Source organism: Merops nubicus, unplaced genomic scaffold (assembly GCF_000691845.1).
Source record: "Merops nubicus isolate BGI_N331 unplaced genomic scaffold, ASM69184v1 scaffold13515, whole genome shotgun sequence".
In the NCBI taxonomy this organism is placed as follows: Eukaryota; Metazoa; Chordata; class Aves; order Coraciiformes; family Meropidae; genus Merops; species Merops nubicus.
In genome coordinates this window covers 1-18,086 of record NW_008607704.1, presented here as the reverse complement: position 1 = coordinate 18,086, position 18,086 = coordinate 1, and the positions used below count along the sequence as shown (strand labels likewise).

The window sequence follows — 18,086 nt, the reverse complement described above, 5'->3', positions numbered from 1 at the left end:
TGGATACATAAGTTAAAGCAGTTCTAGACTCAATCCCAAATTCCATGTTTAGGAAGAGCTCTGTCAGCTGGACTGGATGTCTTGCCAGAATTTGAAATTCAAAAAATACTTAATAGTCCTGTATCTCATCTTCTGTGCTGAGGCTTACTTTTGAGTCAAGGACAAAAAGTCAGACCACAAGTCCTTAGAAACATACAAAACCAGGATAACAACAATGTCCATTTTTTTCTTTTCCTTGGCAGATGGTAAGAAAACTATGTCTTTCAGCTAGAAGATGTTTCATTTTTGTGACATCCATCTATCATTTGCAGCAGAAAAGGACAAGGATGTTGCAGAGAGCCAAATTATATTATTACCGGAACAATAGTTCCTACAGACATGCCACCACTGAAAATGAAATGTGTGGGCCTACTACCCATGATAAATTTAATGGAATTAGACTAGGAAGACCTAAGGAGTATGAACAGTGGAGGCTTATGGAAGGACGGTGTTTAGACAATGGTGCCAAATACAGCTAGAACCACTGGTGAATATATGGTGGCTATTTATTTATCCCCATATTGGCTAGCTCAAGGGTGGCATAGGTGGCTTTGGATGATAAATCTTTGATAACATTAAGACATTAAACTGACAAACAGTCAAGAGACATATTTGGTTCAGCCAATATAATTTATTTTAATACAGTTATAACTTTCAGAAAAGAAGTGTTATTACAATGAATATAATACAAATTTTGCAGTTTCACTAGAACGTGAACATTTTTGTAGGTTTTATTAAAGTCTTTTTCTAGTTTTTCATAAAACCATAAAGGTACTTTCCCAGGAAACTCTCCCCTCTTCATTGTGAATATGTCTTTAAATATCAATAATTTTATTTCACCTGTGGGGAGAAGCACCACCCCAAACATTTCAATTGTAAAAAAGAATGAGATTCAACCGTAGTTGAATTTCTGATTTTAAAAATTATTATTTTGTATTAGCTGATGAAATTCTAACTAACTTTGGGAAAGTATTAACTGGCAGGAAAAAGCCAAACAAACTACAGTACACACACACTTCAAAATCTTAACTTGCATTTCAAAATGGTTGGTAAAAGGGGAAACGTTTGTATCATACAGTGCATTAAAGCCACTGCATGGTGGTGCCATAATGGTATACATCACGCATTTTCCATTAGTCTGATGAATTAGCATCTTCATATAGATTTCCCCCCAAGAATTGCAACATTTAATTTGTGTGTAAACATTAAAAAATACATATAAAGTATATGTTGAATGGTACATAGTTCATATCCATAATATAAATATATATTCATAAGCATTTCAGTCTATACCTGAAATCAATGTCATTAGCTGGTTGCAAAATACCCAGTCCTGCACGGGATTGATCTAAAGAGGGACATTGCACATTGTTGTCCACCAGCTCTATCTCGAAATACGAAAAAACCAAAGCCAAAAATTGTTTAATTTCATGGACAGCAAATAACCTTCCAGGACATTTTGCTATGCCTGTCCCAAATGGCATATAGTAATACTTCAGCTTGCGGCCGTTGCGGTAGAAGTCAGTCTTTTCTGCTCCACTCTCACTGAGAAAGCGATCGTACTTGAACGTCTGTAATTAAAACCACAAGAGTTACTTGGCTTTTCAATACCTCCAAAGACTAGATAAGCCTAGTTTAGTTGTCATAGTAGGGCTGGGTTGATGGTTGGATTTGATCTTAGAGGTTTCCTCCAACCTTAATGATTCTGTGATTCTCTAATGCCATTAAGACACAAAGTGCAGGCTGGGGAAGAAAAGCCTCTAGTAGTAAGCATTCTACAGTAGAGCCAAGTTCCATGGTGCTGTTTTGGAGATGGTAGCACTTGAAAAGTTCTGGTATGTGGGACGTGACCATAGAATCATTGAATGGCTTGGGTTGGAAGGGACCTTTAAAGGCCATCTGGTCCAACACCCCTGTAGTGAGCAGAGACATCTGCAACTAAAGTAGATTGCTTCCCAGGTTCTTGCTGGTAACTCTCATTTTCTTTTCTGATCTTTTAAACTAAGGATTATAACCTGCATCCTTGTCCATGCAGCAGAACCAGAAGATTTCTCATTCTGTGCCTGTGGGAAAATATCCTTATCCCTGTCCTCCCTCAACCCCTCCCATAATGGTGATCTTTCCTCAGTGAGGAAGGCAGCAAGAAGAAGGCTATCTTGGGCTGGCAGCACACTTTTGGGTTGAACTAAAACATGTTTTGCAGACAGGGCTTGTGCTGACTTTATCCTGTTTCTTGCCTGTCATTACATCCCAAGGTGTAAGGACAGACCGTCTGGAGTACAGCAGAATACCACCTATGAGGTCTGGCCCTGCTAAATGCTCTATTTAAAGACATGCTAGTTTCTGATGGAGCTTGAGAGTTGAATGCACTTTGATAAATACTTACCAAGGGATCTGCATAGATTTCAGGATCAAAATGCAACAGCTGAGGATAAAGAGCTACAACATCATCACGGCGGATGTTGTAAAAGTCGTTCTCCAAGTGCAGAGTGAAATCCTCCTTGGCCACTCGGAAAGTCATGGATGCACTCGACAGCCTCATTGCCTCCTTGATGATGCTGTCTGTCAGGAGAGCAAAAAGAAGGATTACCATGGCAATAGCATGCCTTTGTCCTTGGGGGAGGTCGTGCATTTTGAACTATCCCTGACCCATTATAAAAACCTGTATTTATTAGAAGAAATATTTTAACGATATCTTTCTGCATGCCTAAGAAAGTATCTTCCTCATTTCTTTCTAGCATTATTATCCCTTTGGCAGATAACACCAAGAACATAATCTGCTTTCCCCTAGAAAAATACTTGGAGTTAATGCAACAGAATATTTGAAAGTGAGACACATTTTCACTCAGAGAAAAAGAACAGGCCAGTCAAAAGTGGAAACAACAATAAAAAGAAACTGTGCAGTGACTGGGATTTTCTGAAACTTTATGAGGTGATGCATAGGAAGCAGAACTTGGAAAAAGTAATGTGGGTTTTTTTTTTTTGTTTCAAGACAAGCTGATTTTTTTTGTTTCTTTTTAAAAAGCAATAGCAGCTAAAGGGTGACATTTTTAAAATGCTCTGCAACTTGGTCACTTTTGAAAATGTGCCTGTAATTTGAAAAATATTAAGAAGAAATAAAAATAATGGTATTAGGAGATACTGCTTCACATCATAAGAACTGGGGTATAAAAGTTGACAACACTCCTTTTACTTTTTTTTTTTTTTTACCTAACATCATTACTAAACAAAATACTGTTCTGAATTATTCACGGGTCTCCAATACTATGTTATGTTGCTGTGTAGCAGTAGTGACACATGCAATTACCCACCAAAAAGTGCTGTTCATGGGAATTTTGATAGACTCAGCACCCTTTGGGTCACTGGGAAGGCTGACTGCATTGGGTATAGCTAAGGAATATACAGGGTTTCTTTCTGCTATTTGTTGGCTAATTCTGTAGTAACTCTGCAGTGAGCATTTACATGGTAGCAAATAGAAGACTATGAAAGTTGTGGGGTGATTTCTGGTGCTTCTGTGTAAAATATTCATACCTAGTACTGGCATATTATCCAGCTGTTTTCGGCTCAAGGAAATATGTTTGCCATCTAAGCTGATCTTCTCTCCAGCACTTTCCAAAATACTTTGCACTTCTTTAGTGGCAGCTTTCATTGCTTCTGGATTCCTAAGATTAAAAGAGAAGTATAACATAATTTTACACTTAAAAATGCTTTAAAAGGGGGATTGCCACTAACACTCTTCCCGACTAAAAGTTAGTTTGTTAGCTGACCAGTACAACCTTCTAAAATGAAAATGTTGCAGCAAAAATGCTGCAATTACATTCTTTTTTTTCATGTCTTGGCACAGGTACGAATGACAGCTTCAAAACAAAGGAAAAGAACCCCAAATATTTGATGCTGTCTCCAATACCAAGTGGGACAGAGCTGGTGTGCGTCACTCAGGTAATAAACAGTAATGTCACTAAAAAGCAATGCCAAGGAAAAGAAATAAACCATCAGTTGTAGATTAGGAAATAGCCCCACTGCAGGCAGAAAGTTTAGGAACAGGATTATAGATCAGTTTTATAACGTCACTTATCCTGGATGATGTCCTACTATGGGGCAATATTCTGTCTAGGTGAAAAGAATCTTCCCAGTACTAAAAGTCCACATAGCATCCTTCACTGTCTGGACTTTCTTACAAACACAGAATAGATGAGCTATGACTAAATATCTGTAGATAATAATACAGGATGCAATGGTATCTTGACACAGGCACAATCAATCTAGGTGTTAAAAGACTCCAAAGCCAGAGCACCTAAAGCCAAAGCATTCTTGGAGTGAAAAGTACTAAAGAACTCCAGACGTTTGAATTGGCAGGTTGATATGAGGGTGTAAACCACTACCTAAATAAAAATGTCAGCAAATTAGATACATATTAAAGAGTTACTCATGCTGAGATAGGTTATATTCCACAAAGGCCCTTTAAAAATGGACATTTAATAGTATTATCTGAACTGTGCACTCCTCCGTCTTGGCAGCTGCAGTCTACTCTGCAACTTCAGTAGGATCTATCGACATATAAACTATTTTCTCTTAAGTATCTGTGAAAATAATAATGAAGTTAAGGCTCACTGTGCCTATTCTAGTGAGATGGTCTGAAAACGTCTGATTATATTGGGAGCCTTCAATGCAATTTGTGTTCTGACTGCAACAAGCATTTTTAATATCATATCTCACAGACTCACTCCAAAGCTTTCTTGACAAAGTGTAACATTGCTCTGGAGTGTTGGGGTTTATTTTTAATAAAAAAGCCTGCTACAGAATTGCTCTGTGGTACCACTGCTTGGTCTCAGAGCAGTAAAGGGGGTTTCTGTGTGGAATTCCAAAGCAACATGCCACTTCTGTTGTAATCACTAAGCTTTCTGACACTGGTGAGGTATTAAGCAGTGGAATTTGCCTGCATTAATTAACCTGTTTCTGAAAGGTAACAAACATTCCTCTTGTTTGGAAACAAGAAGCGTTGGGACTTACTTAAGAAGGTAGAACAGGCTCCAAAAAGTGGCAGGAATGGTGTTGGCTTGTGAGGCCCAGAGCACTGCCACGTGTGTCTTTGCTTTTTCCATGTCATCGAAGGTGGACAGAGTGTCGTTCAGGAACATGCGGAGGGTGACAAGCTCAGAGAGGTTGTCCCTCTTCAGGAGGTTCTTGTGGAGGAGTGCCTCTCCCAGCTTCTCACGTGCACTGTGGGCACTCTTGAAGAGGTGGATAGGCAGCCCTGCCACGAGGGCTGGAAAGATCCTATCGAATTCCTTGAAGTTTTCAAGGGCATTCAGGATATGAGCTCGCTCAGTTTCCTGCTTCGATGATAGACTTTTGTCATTACTCGGATTAAATTCTTTGCCAAAAAGTGTTAAAAAGCCAGACTCGAACATCACCTGGCAACAGAACGTATAAAGTCCTTCTGTCACCCAGGTATGACACTGACGTTTAGATGTTCTTGACTGCAGCATGACGTACTGTAGGTTTTCCATCATTGCTTCAATGAGGGCATCTAGGGCATTACCTTGCAGGGTTCTAATGAAAGTCTGATGAAAATTTTCGGTGGTGTTTCCCTCTGCTGGGTCAATGCTACCATGCCCAAAAGCCTGTTAAAAATAAGTTGTATGTATGATAAATAAGGCCTATCATAACCTTGATGACAAAGTCTAACAGAAATTAAAACCAAACTATAAATTCAAAGTTTACTAGAGGGACGCAGAATAAGAACTATTAACACTAGAACTTATACTTTCTCAGTGAACCATAGCCTCTTGAAAAAGGTTTCAGCTGCAGCGAGGTCTATTGTAATTTTGCAGATGGTGTTAATTATATATCTGCTTTAGCAAATTGGGATACTACACAGCTAAAGAATTAAAAGACATAAATAATTTTTTGACAATCCAAATCATTGCAAAGTTCCTTTCCATTAAGGAAAGGGGAAAAAAAAAGACCTCGACGTTTTAAACCAATAAAAGTGCAGAAATGTGAAACCAGTTCTATTTCAAAGGCATAATTATGCTCTAGGGATTAACTGGGTATGTCCGTCCTGACAGTAGATACTTTGCATATTAGATATTAAAACCATTTTTAAAGTGGTACCTTGGCAGAAGTAGCAAAATGGAACTTTTTCCAGTCCAAGTGTTTCCCCTGGCGTGTCAAGGCGTGGTAGGAGAAGGGGTCGGTGAGGAAGTGGATGTATTTCCCTGCTATTCTGCAGGTGAAGATGTGGCCATGCTTCCTCTGCTTTTCTCTGAGGAATTCCAGGGGGTTGGCGCCGAACTGCAAGGCACAGCCCAGGTAGGGAAGGAACCCATTTTCAAGTGGTGGCTCTCCTTGTCGCCTACAAAACACAAACAAAAGCTGAATTGGTAAGTATGTATAAAGGTCTCTTCTCCAAGATTACCAGGTAAGTAAAATACTGATGCTAGGCCTTTTGGAGTGTGAAAAAATGAGAACAAAACCCCCCCCAACCAAGCAAGCAAGCAGTATATTGACAAATAATTTTCTCCCCTTTAAAGGCTAAGCCTGTTGTGAGGTCTATGGGACGTAAGGAAGAATAACTTTAACAGAATGTATTATAGTAAGAAAACACAGTTCATGCCATCTTCCTTTCCCCTAGATCAGGAGTATATTTTTCACCTGTTAGAGTGCAGAATCATTGCCATTAGCTAACATGCAGTTGTCCCATAAATCATAGGATTATAGAATAATGGAATGCTTTGGGTTAAATGAATAATACGTTTTGGAGCAATGGTCTCCACAATTCAATTTGAATTCCAAGAGGAGTATCTTTTAGTGTAGAAAGGTTTTTTATTATGGGCATATCCCATTTGGACCCAATCCAGCTGAAAAAAGTGAGAATTTTGCCATGGTCTTCAGTAAGCATAAGAGTTCGTCTTCCAGGAAAAGTGTCATTAAGTACATGCTTTAAGTTAAGCATATTCTGTAAATTAAGCATACGCTTAAAGTGAAGCACATGCTTAAATGATATTTTTTATTCTGAGGCAGAAATCTACTTTCCTGCTTAAGGACACCATGGCTGCTAAAATAAATTTCAGATAATGCTTTAGCTTTTCTAATAAATTCATGATCATTATTATCTGACTATTTTCACCTTCTTATTAAACTTTTTAAAGTAAAACAAGAAAATGACTGCTGAAAAAAAAAAAAAAAAAAATTGCAACAGGTAAGCAAACTACTTGCCCCTTATCTAAATGTGCCAACAGGATAAATGTTTTTAACGAATATGTATTTGGCATAGTAAGGTACATAAATACTATTTGCATTAAACTGTGTTACTAGATGGGATGGACTGATAATAGGAGATTGTAAGTAGGTATTAAACTATAATTAGATATAAGTAAGTATTAGCTGTGATAACAATGCAGGAAAACTATAGCCCAGTACTTTAGGAAATCAGAATGTGCATATTTAATTAACTCATTTATTCATAGATTTCTATCTATAGCTATGTTTAGGCATTACCTCAATATTATTAAAAAGCCTGTATAGAAAAATTCTGTTGTAACACAGATCGCTCAAAACACCCAACTGCAGCGTTGCCCACGCTGTCGTGCATCTGCCCACCTGACACTTTTAAGATGACACTTCTTTTAGTTAGGTATACAGTATATTTGACAGCAATAAAGGCTAAGTACTTTTGGATGGATTTACAAATATATTTCTTACCTCCTTCTCCTCCCTAGAAGAAACCAAACCCCACAACAGAGTATGATCACTGTTCCCCAGATCCATGATGCTACAGACATTTCTGGTGATGCCCAAAAACTTCCAAGTGGAACGCTGGTAACTACCAGAATGGCAGGAGAGGTGGCTGAGAATGATACAGAAGACAGGTCGTGATTTATATACTGTAGGTGCACCACTATATCTAATGGCATTCAGTCAACCTAGCAAGCTATTGATTAACCATTTCTGGAGAGAGGCTCTTGTGGGTCTGTTCTGACATATTTCTGCAGAGAGCTTTGCTGGATTGATGTAGACAGTGGCAGGCATGGCCTTGAGCTGATGTCACATATCAGTAGTGGTTCCAAAGTAATCAAACAGCTGTAAGAGTTGATAATTTGAAGGTCTGTCAGGTCAGTTTATAGTTCAAGTTTAGCAATATATGAAATGGCTACTGACAGGTGTCCAGAGGATTCAGGCTGGGCTAACTGGTGGCTGCAGTTCGTGCTGGCCTTCAGCTGCCAGCCTGCTCACCCTGTCCCTTCTCCTTCTCCTGGACTGCCCTGGCTGTGGTGTGCCACTGCAGGAGGGATGGCGGTGGGTAAAGGGATGGCTGTGGAGATGGATGCGCTTACCTCTGGTAAAAAGGGAAAAAAATGTGCTTTCTATAATGAAGTGTGAAAGGGGAGAAAGCAGGATTAGACAACCATGCTGGTTTTGTATTTTTTTCATTGGATCACCTTTATCCCTTGCTGTTGCTCAGTCGTGAAAGTTCAAACTTTGACTTGCATCGAGCCATCCAGGAGGCAGCTCAGGTGACATATAGAGACATCTCCTTCCTCATCCAGGGCCTAATACATGTTAAAGAGAGAAACTTTAACACGTGGTTTTAGTCACTTTTTCAGCTCATTTTGTCACATCCTATCCATGGCACCCAAAAAGAGCATCTCAAGAGAACGTGGGTGCAGAGGAAGCAGTGTGCTGACATTGTAACCGATGGGATGTGCTCAGCACCCGCTTCCACCACAGCCTGGGCACCCTCTCCAGACGCCAGCGTGGCAGAGATACGGCTCTGCCCGTGTCGTCAGGGCCTTCAGGACTTGTGTCAAGCCTCATGCATGGCTACATTGCACCACTTTGCCCAAAAGGGCACCAATATGTTTTCCACCTAAATAAGCCCACAGGCTGTGGGCAGAGTCTGTCGGGAGCCAGTGAAGTATGTTTGGTTGTGGCCTCCAAGGAGCCAATACTGTTCCCATAAAGCAAACAAGCCCAGCTCCCTTCTGCGGTGATTCCTGAAGCCTTTTGGCTTGCTTCCTAAAGCTGCTTGGAAAGAACTCACTTGACCCCACATTAACCCCAAACCAAAGCCCATGTTCTTCTCATGTGTTTTAGCTACATGGCTTTCATTAGTCATCACCTACACGTGGCATTTAAACAGACAACAAAAGATAGGCCAAGCTGAGCTGAGTTGTTTTTTTGAGGGTTACTGATGGCTTCATAACTGGTGCACAGAAGGGTGTGATGGAGTTAGGAGAGACTGCTGATTACATTTGGAAGTAAATAGCAAATTTGCATGCAGCTAACTATAAACCCTATTTATTCACCTGAAGTAAATAAGAGGTACACCTTATAAAGAAATGATTGAGGTTTTTTTCTCTTGTGCATGTTGTGAGAACAGAGTTAATATCTTCCATCAACAGATTAAAACCACTGAAAACAGATCAAAACCCCAGAGCTCAGCAGTGTGAAGGCAGCCCTGCAGTTCACAGAGCAGACGCAGTCTGATGTGCTATAGCCAGAAGATGCAGCTGCAGCTATGAAACATGTAAAAGATACCTCAGGATGGTGGAGCAATAGGAAAGGAAAGCCTAAACAAAAAGTTGCACAGTGCAGTGGCTCAGAGCTGCACTAAGAGTCAGGTCCAGAGGAGGGCCACAAAAATTGTCTGAGGGCTGGAAACCCTCTGCTGGGAGGCTAGGCTGAGAAAGTTTGTCTTGTTCAGGCTGGAGAGGAGAAGCCTCTGGGGACACTTCATTGTGGCCTTCTATCAGAAAGATGGGGACAGGTTTTAGCAGAGCCTATTGCGATAGGACAAGGAGTGATGGTTTTAAACTAAAAGAGGGAGATTTAGACTGGAGAGAAAAAAGAAATTTTTTACATTGAGGGTGATGAGACACTGGTTCAGATTGCCCAGAGAGGTGGACGATGCCCCTTCCCTCAGAACATTCCAGGTCAGGTTGGACAGGGCTGTGAGCAACCTGCTGTAGTTGAAGATAGCTCTGCAGACTGCAGGGGGGTTGGACTAGATGACCTTGAAAGGTCCCTTCCAACCCAAAGTATTCTATGAATCTTTTGCAGCCAGAACACTGTTAATAAATAATTATATGTCACCACCTACTGGCAAAGCTCTTCAAATGGCACTTGTGTTGTGTCACTGAATTGTACTTGTCAGTATGTGTTTGTTTTTATAAAACCAAAATGGTATTTATTCTACATGCCTATGTATTTCTCTTTGTATTTACATAGAAGTGTAGCTTTTATGAAAGCTGTCACACTTCTAGTTTGCAGGGAAGAGTGACTTGGTTTGTTCAGAGCGTGGGTGTTTTGGAGGCCATGGATCGCTGGCTGTGCTGGTATGCTGGGTAACACCACTGAGGTTCCTGAGGGCTGAGCTGAAAACGTTTTTTTAGGGTTGCTGCAAATGTTGCCTTAGACTATTGAGACTGCAATATCCAAAATAATTCCAACCAGTCCCTAGCTGAGTTTTCCTTCTCCCTTGTCTTCTTGGGTCATGGAAGAGGTAGAAGCCTTGTATACCTAAACAAGAATAGAGTATTTAAAATGAGTAAAACGATATTAAAGATGCCATAGAGTATAATCCAAATCAGTTTATTTACTTTATATCATAGATCCATGCTACTACAGCATCACTCTACAGTTCTATTTTAGCAACTGTCATGGTGGTTCAGACAGATTTTGTCTACATTGTACTCTGCCTCCTACAAAATTCATGAGTCATCTGGCTCCAGTGTGCTCAGATTTTTATTTTTTAATTTATTTTTTTAAAAATTTATTTCTTTGCAGGTTGTTTGACTGTAGTGTGGTAGATACGACACTTTTGTGATCTGAAATCTTTGTGATATCTTTGACCCTGTCATTTTTTTTTTCCATTCTACAGCTCTCTGCACATGTAACACCTTGTATCTGCATTAGGATGATCAACGCTGGTGGGTTATACAGTCAGGCAGGCTTGGGAATTTGGTTTATTTGCATCCTGTTTCAGGACAATTGCTGCGAGCATTTAAATAATAGTATGTACAGATGTTTCCTTCAATGACCCAGTTAATTTTTACATATTTATCTCAGAGTGTCCTCTGGTGCTCATATATCAAATAATGAACTTTGCTTCCTTAGACCCTATCAATTCATTTTCTCTCTGGGATTTTCTTTGTTCTTTTGGAATGTTACTAAATTTTGAATTGACCTTTCCATCAATACCTGGAACTTACAATGCCACTGCATTCCTGTTAATATCCAGCATTATAAACTAAATCTCATGAACAAATACCATCCTTTCATTTGAATTAGAGTATTTTAATACTTGCATTCTGACATGACAGGTTTCCTTAAAACTCTAGAAAAGGGCACTACCAAAACTATGGTTGCTGGTAACAATTGAGACTATTAAGATTTAAGTTCCTTTTTTCTAGAGAAGAAACTGTAAAGAGAGCAATTGTGAAAGCTGAGACAAAAGAGGACTAGGATGAGAATCCAAGCAGGGAAAGGAAATGGGTGCAGAATAAACCTTGAGGAGTTACTACCCCTAACTCAGTGCAGCAAACTGCATCTTCCTAAGGTAATGCATACATACTTCTAATTATGGAGCTGGATCATATCACTTGATAACAAAATAGCAGCTCCTGTATTATCCTATTACACCTAAAAGCCTAATTGAAGCTACTCAAAACACTGAACAGAAAGAAATCAGAGCTCAGATGTGTTTACAACAACGATGCAGCTCACTACTGCCAAATAATTAATTGGAGAAAGCAACTTTGGTAACAAGCCAGTAGAGGATTACTGCAGTACGGTTTTCTGGATGAACATGACAAGCTATATCCAGCAGATGGAGCAGGGAATGTGGCAGCACCTTCTGCCTCACTTTTTTCCTTTTCCTTTGTTCTTTTTCTTTTTCTTTTTTTTAAATTTTCCAGTGCACCATCCCATCTCACTTATCTCCCACATACCATTGTAGCTTACTAGTCACTGTTTTGCAGCCTGGGGCATGGATCCATCTGCCTGAGTTAGCCATCCATGAAGTGCAGCTCTTCATTCACCTACTTCATCATAAAACTCACTTTACATCTCCATTTAGAAGCCACAGAGATTGAGATGTTGGAAGGTCCCTATACACCCAAGCTTATGTCAGTAGTAGTAAGTGATGAGACAATAGAAGTGAATATGTAGAGTGAAATGGTGCTGAAGACCTTATGTCTAGTCTATCCATATCTTTATTTTATTTTTCTTCTGTCTTCACACTAGCTCTCTGGGCCAATAGACCAAACACTCGCAAGCAGAACAGACTAGATGTCCGTCTGTATTGCAAAGGTTTACACTCATCTAAAATCAAAAAATGCACTTTGTGAAGTCCAAGCCTGCCTCGCCAGATGCAAACTGAAGCAATGTAAGAGGGGACATCTTGAAGGTGTGTTTTGCACTCCTGGTCTAACCTAAAATGCTAAAATATGTATGCCCCTGTTTATCTCTGCAATCATGCATAAGACCCTCACCCCTTTTTATCCAAGTAAGAAACTATTGCATGTGTCTTGTAGACATCTAAATCTCATGATTGTCAGGAAAAAGATAAAAAGCTGGACAAGCAAGTCAAAACGGTGGCTGTTGTGTTCACTTTGGGATTGGAGAAGTCTCCAGAAGTTTGGGGCAAATGGAGAAGCTGGATTAACAACGTCAGCTGGAAAGGACCCTCTGAAAAGCATTCCTTGGACAGTTTCTCTCCTGTTTCAAGGTCCTCTATCACTTTTCTATAGGTGAACACAGGGATCATTCTCTGAGAAGATCCTTGCTGCACTCCTGCTAGCTGATTGTCTAGGTACAGGAAATTTTGCCTGGGGCAGTTGTACATAAATGTGTCTTTTAATGGAGATCTGAGCTTCACTGGACTGCAAAACACAAAGAACTAGATGTGTGTGGGGCACACAGCGATGACACATATTATTCTTCCAAGGCAAGACACGTGTCCCTCTACTACTAGAATTACTTGAATATTATATTTTGCCCATCTCTATGTGCCACTTTTTATATTACAGTATTTATTGGAGGATACAAGTGAGGAACTGAAGAGTGAGTGCCTTTCTACATTGAAGCAGGAATCTGCCAGTTATTGCTTCAGTCTTTTTCTGTGATATATTCCTCTTCATGATCATATTTCTATCCAGCCAAACCTTTTTTTTTTTTTTTTGTGTTAAAGGGAACTGTGGCAGTGAACAATGCCTTCATTCTGCAGAAGAAAAGAAAAGTAAGGTATGGTGTTGTGACAGACATAACAAGCTGTCCAAAGCACAGCCCACTAGCTTTACATGTGAACCAGCCTTCTGGCCTGAGAAAATTGAATTGCAACTGAATGCAGATGGCTGATTTGAAAAATTACCTATCTGTGCTGGTGTTTAACAAATAATTCTCCTCTGCCTCTACCAGAATTTCTCTCATATTGAGATTTTATTGTAATTTTCAAAATAATTGTAATATTACCCATTTCTATCTATATCTTTTCATAGTATTTTATAACTCAAATAAGCAAAGTCCACGGATCTGCCGCTTTGCTTTGCTTTGGAGATGGAAAGATTTAAACCCCAAATTGAGAAAGAAATTGAAGAAAGAAATACACAAAAAGAACCTGGTAATACAGAAAGAAGAAACTGATGGGTGAGGGCTGGCAGGTAGGTGTTGCAGAGAACTGGAGCTGAAGAAGATGAAGTCAAAACACAAGGTAAAAGACAGAAGCATTGGAACAGCTGGAAAGCTTAAACATGGGAACAAATTCTTGCTTTTCTTAACAAATTGACAGACATCAGTGCTCAAGCCTGATCTCATAAGTTAAACAGGTTTGGTGTGGTCAGATATTCAGTGGCAGACTTCCAAAAAAAACACTCCTGAGCTACAGAAAGCATCTGACTTGCTGAGTCAGTGCAGAGACAGCTCCCCAGAAAAGTGAGGGCGTTGAGCCAACACCAACACATGCCACCTTCTGATCGCCTGTGGTAATTCAAGTTCCCATAACAATCTCCTTCAGAATTGCCAGGTTGGTCTAAAGGCTTCCAGTGGTGACAGAAGTGAAAGGGAAATTCTAATTCTAACTGCTGAGCTGGGGTAATTTGTGACCGAGGAATGATCTGACATGGAGGGCAAGAAGGCTCAAATGCACAAAGGGGTTAAACTGGCTGGAAGTAGGAATGCCAGAGACAGAACAGACTTCTTGCAAGGTAGTGAAGTTGTCCTTGGTGAGAAGAAATAGCCTCAGCAGAGTCTTGTAGCCATCCTAGAAAGAGAGAGCTCAAGAAACCAAGCAGCAGGGGGCACCTTTGGGCAGTAGAGCCGGGCTGGGGGATGGACCCAGGGATGGGCTGAGCTGTGCCGTGCAGCCGCTCTTGGGACTGATACTGGTGCAAGTGCATACAAGGAATCTGCTTGTGGTGCATCTTTGCAGATTCCACGTAGAACTGCGTACTGTGGGGGGACTCTGCCCAATGAAATTTTTCTTTTCTATTTAAAAACATTAAACTGTGTTTAATTTGCCTTGAGCGGTACCATAAAAATCCTCCAACAGATGCCACTGGTGAGTCTCCCTGAAGAGGCTGACATCAATGTGAGCCCCAGCTCTCCTTCACCTCCTCTGCCAGAGGCTGCAGCCTGAGTGGCCAGAGCAACGCAACAGTAGCACCCATCTCCATCCCACTACCCCAGCTCAGAGGCCAGTGTCTGCTCAAATTTATCCTCAGTGGCTTTTTAAGACAAAGTGCCAGACTCCCACCGAGGCACCAGAGCTCATGTTCCCTCATGCCACACTTGCCTCGAGCACTTGTGCCACGTGTTTGCAAAATGCAAAGGACAGTTGGATGGGTTGTCCTCCCCGTGCGTACTGAGAGCCACCACAACGTTTGCTGAAGGATCTCCATGGAGCTTCATGGGCAGTGGCACTCAAGCCCATCAAACTCCTGCTGCATTTTCCCTTTCAGCTGACTCCACAACCCTGTAAAGGCAGAACACAGAGGTATGCTCCACTAGGCTACTTCAGTTACATATTTTGAGGGCAGAGGGATCTGCCTGTAGTCCTCTAGTCTGGCTTCATGCTTTGTCTAGACCATAAAATGTCACCTAAATCAGAGGTAAACCAAACCATACCTAACGTGAATGTATAAAATGTTGATTTAGAGACACTGGGAGAGAGGAAAAAATCACTGAATCCCTGAGGAAGCAGTTACACAGTAAAAACTACCGTTACTGTGAAATATATGCCTTACTTCTACTATGCCTGCCTTCTGTTTCTAGTCTTTACAACAAAAAAACCAAAGAATACAGATTTTTAAACACTGAAACATCTACGTCAGAGACAGGAAAGAGCATTCCAGGCTATTTAAGTTCTTCCCAGCAAGTCCCACTTGTGGATTAGGCACAGGAAGAGCAGAGTCACCCCTCCCGCCCGCCTGTGTAGAGCTCAAATCCACCCCTTCCTTGGCTGTCTTTCCTCTCTTCTCTCCTAGGATTGACTCAGGATTGTGCATGAAGGAGCCTGTTGTCTGCAGGACCTCTGCTTCATCTGTTGTACAGGTTGGAAGGTGTCTAATGAATGAGGGGAGAGAAACATCTCACTGCTCATGCCCTGGACTGGCAGACTTCAGAGTTGGATGCTGTTCCCACCTCTGCAGAGCTCTCCTGTGGTGACAAACAAGTCCTCTTGCCAGGCTCTCCACACACAGTTCCTGTGTTTTCCTCATTTTCCAGTTGCCCCACAAAGGTCCTAGAGTAATTTGCAGAAGTGTTGGGTGCACACAACCGTGAGTGAAGTCAGGAAGGTGGTGATTTAACAAAAAATCTTCTGTATCCTCGCAAACATGAGGCCCCAGTTTGTAGAACAGATCACTCAGAATAATGCATTATGAGCCTGTTCAACTTAAGTGTCTGAATTCCCTGCTCTGTATCCTGGGGATTGGGATAGAAAATAAATGAGAGATTGTTTGCAAAGCACTCAGACACTAAAGTGTTACTTAGAAAAGATGGTGACAACATTAGTATTTCCATCTTTAGAGCAGAGTTTGAATAGCAGACAGGAAATCAGGCATGAAACTGCCAAGTGAACAGTGGAAAATTACACACCCACTGAGCACCATCCACCCTGTGGGCTGAGGAGGGGACAATGAAAGTAATATGTTATATTCCCCTGAAAAGACAGGATCAAACACATAGGACCAGGGGGTCAGAAACATAATGACCCAGGCAATTTTCCTTCCAGCAGTTTCTAATGTTAGGTACCTTAGTGGAGTGAAGCTCCTGTGATGCAATTTCTTCTGTAGAACAGGGTTTTGTGCTGGAATTCTTGTTTCTATGTGCAAACTCCCCAAATTCTTGTTTACGAAGCCTAGAGGTGTATCGGCACAGCTCAGCCCAACGCAGCACAGTTACTTTAGCTGGTTTGGGGCGGGTTTCTTCTAGAAATACAAACACTACGTCAGGACACTCCTTGCACCCAGCCTGGAGCAGGACCCGTTAACTCCCTCATAACTCCCCCGGTACAGAACCGCTGTAATACCGTTATTCTCTTCCCAGTCCTGGCAGGGTGCTCTGTTGCACTGTTTCAACCTGTTTTGAGGGACCGCTGGTCATGTCTCACTGTTGAATGGGTGGAGAGTTTCCTAATGAACAAAAGCACAACTTGTTTCCAGATTCAAAGGAGAAATGTGACTTTTTTGGGTAACAACCGTGTATTATTTTATTCAGATTTTTGTAACAACTGAGGCTGATACCAATCAGTCTGTGGTTTCTATTATGCTTTGTAAGTTGGCATAAGACTAGTAAAAAAGCTACAAACAATGCATTGACAATGGAAAATTAGCACATTATTGCCCATGGGTGTTCTAATTTCAGCAAGAAAAATCTGATTACTTGGCCATTTCTTCCACCTCAAACAATATTTTTGCAAATACCTCAGGAACTCACATCAAGAGCCGTTTGTTTGAGCAATTCACCTCTGACTCCTTAGAGCTCCTCAGTCTTGGTGGAGCTCTTCAAATGTACAGCCAGACCCTTCTTCTGTCCTCCTCCAAACTTCAAGGCACAGATCTATCTCCCTTGTCCCAGGTACTCAGTTCATGTCACGGGGTGACCGAGGCATGTGCCATCCCCGTCCAAGATTTGGTTTCCCCAGGAAGGAAACGAGTATAACAGTAGGTTTTTTTCTTCAGAATCTTCACTGAAATTGTGTTTCATTATACATTTGGAGATGAAGATGATATGATTCTGTTTTGTTACCAAGGTGGATGTCCTCCATGTGGATGTGGTGCCAGAGCTGCAACTTGTTAACATGGACTTTGCTTCTTCTTAGGTTATGTATTGGAGTGCACACATGGTATGCCCAACAAATAGACTATTGGCTCTTGGGGCTCCTACCCCAATGCTGGGCACCCTGTAGTGCTCACCAGGGATGCTGGTGGCTGGAGATCAAGAAACTGATGAGGATTGGACAATATACATTGCCACAAAATCTCTCTTTACTTAACTAAGGTTATAATTGCGCAGGCAGCTCAAATGATGAGACGACCTGCTAGTGCCAGAAGGAAGGGAATCACCCTTCCCTCTCATCCCTGTTTCTCTGTCCTCCTCCTCCTTTCCCCAGTTTCCAGCCTCAACCTTCCTTCCCTTGCTCAGGCTGGTGCTTGCAAGATCCTTTCATTGCTGGTTTGGCTTCACCAACCCAGCACAAAAACATTGATGGTTTTTGGTGGATTTGGTATTTGCTGGAGCAGTGAGTTAAGCTGTCCCACAGAAGAAGCGGACAACTCCCGGGGCTACGGACAAGAGGAAGAGACTTGAGGTGGGAGCAGATCCCTCCTCGCTGCTGGTGAACTGGTGACTATCGCTCGGGTTTCTCGGCTGAAGAGAAGCTCGAGGGCACTCAGCACGTTTCATTGCCTATAGGATGAGCAAGGTTTGACAACAGGCAAAGGCGGCGGCAAAGACTCCGAGCCAAGAAGAGTTTCAAAGACTGAGAATCGCTGCTAGGGGAGCGCTGCCGCCGCGGAGGGGAGCGCGGCCCGTGTCTCACAACG

At 41.4% G+C, this 18,086-nt stretch overlaps 1 protein-coding gene across 1 annotated transcript; it reads right to left on the bottom strand.

Moving 5' to 3' along the window:
* Positions 1-649: 649 nt before the first annotated feature.
* On the bottom strand, positions 650-7,890 carry LOC103772695 (cholesterol 7-alpha-monooxygenase). The gene is made up of 6 exons (XM_008940036.1): positions 7,747-7,890; positions 6,157-6,397; positions 5,050-5,663; positions 3,571-3,701; positions 2,426-2,601; positions 650-1,610 (listed from the first exon to the last, which is right to left on the bottom strand). Exons 1-6 carry the CDS (start codon positions 7,824-7,826, stop codon positions 1,311-1,313), a joined length of 1,542 nt encoding a protein of 513 aa, XP_008938284.1. The 5' UTR covers positions 7,827-7,890; the 3' UTR covers positions 650-1,310.
* Between the last annotated feature and the right edge of the window lie 10,196 nt (positions 7,891-18,086).

Coding starts and splice junctions, on each gene's coding strand:
- LOC103772695 (XM_008940036.1), bottom strand. CDS start 7,826: ATGTCTGTAGCATCATGGATCTGGGGAACAGTGATCATACTCTGTTGT. Junction 6,398..7,746: donor CTTCTAGGGAGGAGAAGGAG/GTAAGAAATATA, acceptor TGTGTTTTGTAG/GCGACAAGGAGAGCCACCAC. Junction 3,702..5,049: donor AGCCTGTTCTACCTTCTTAA/GTAAGTCCCAAC, acceptor TTTTAATCTTAG/GAATCCAGAAGCAATGAAAG.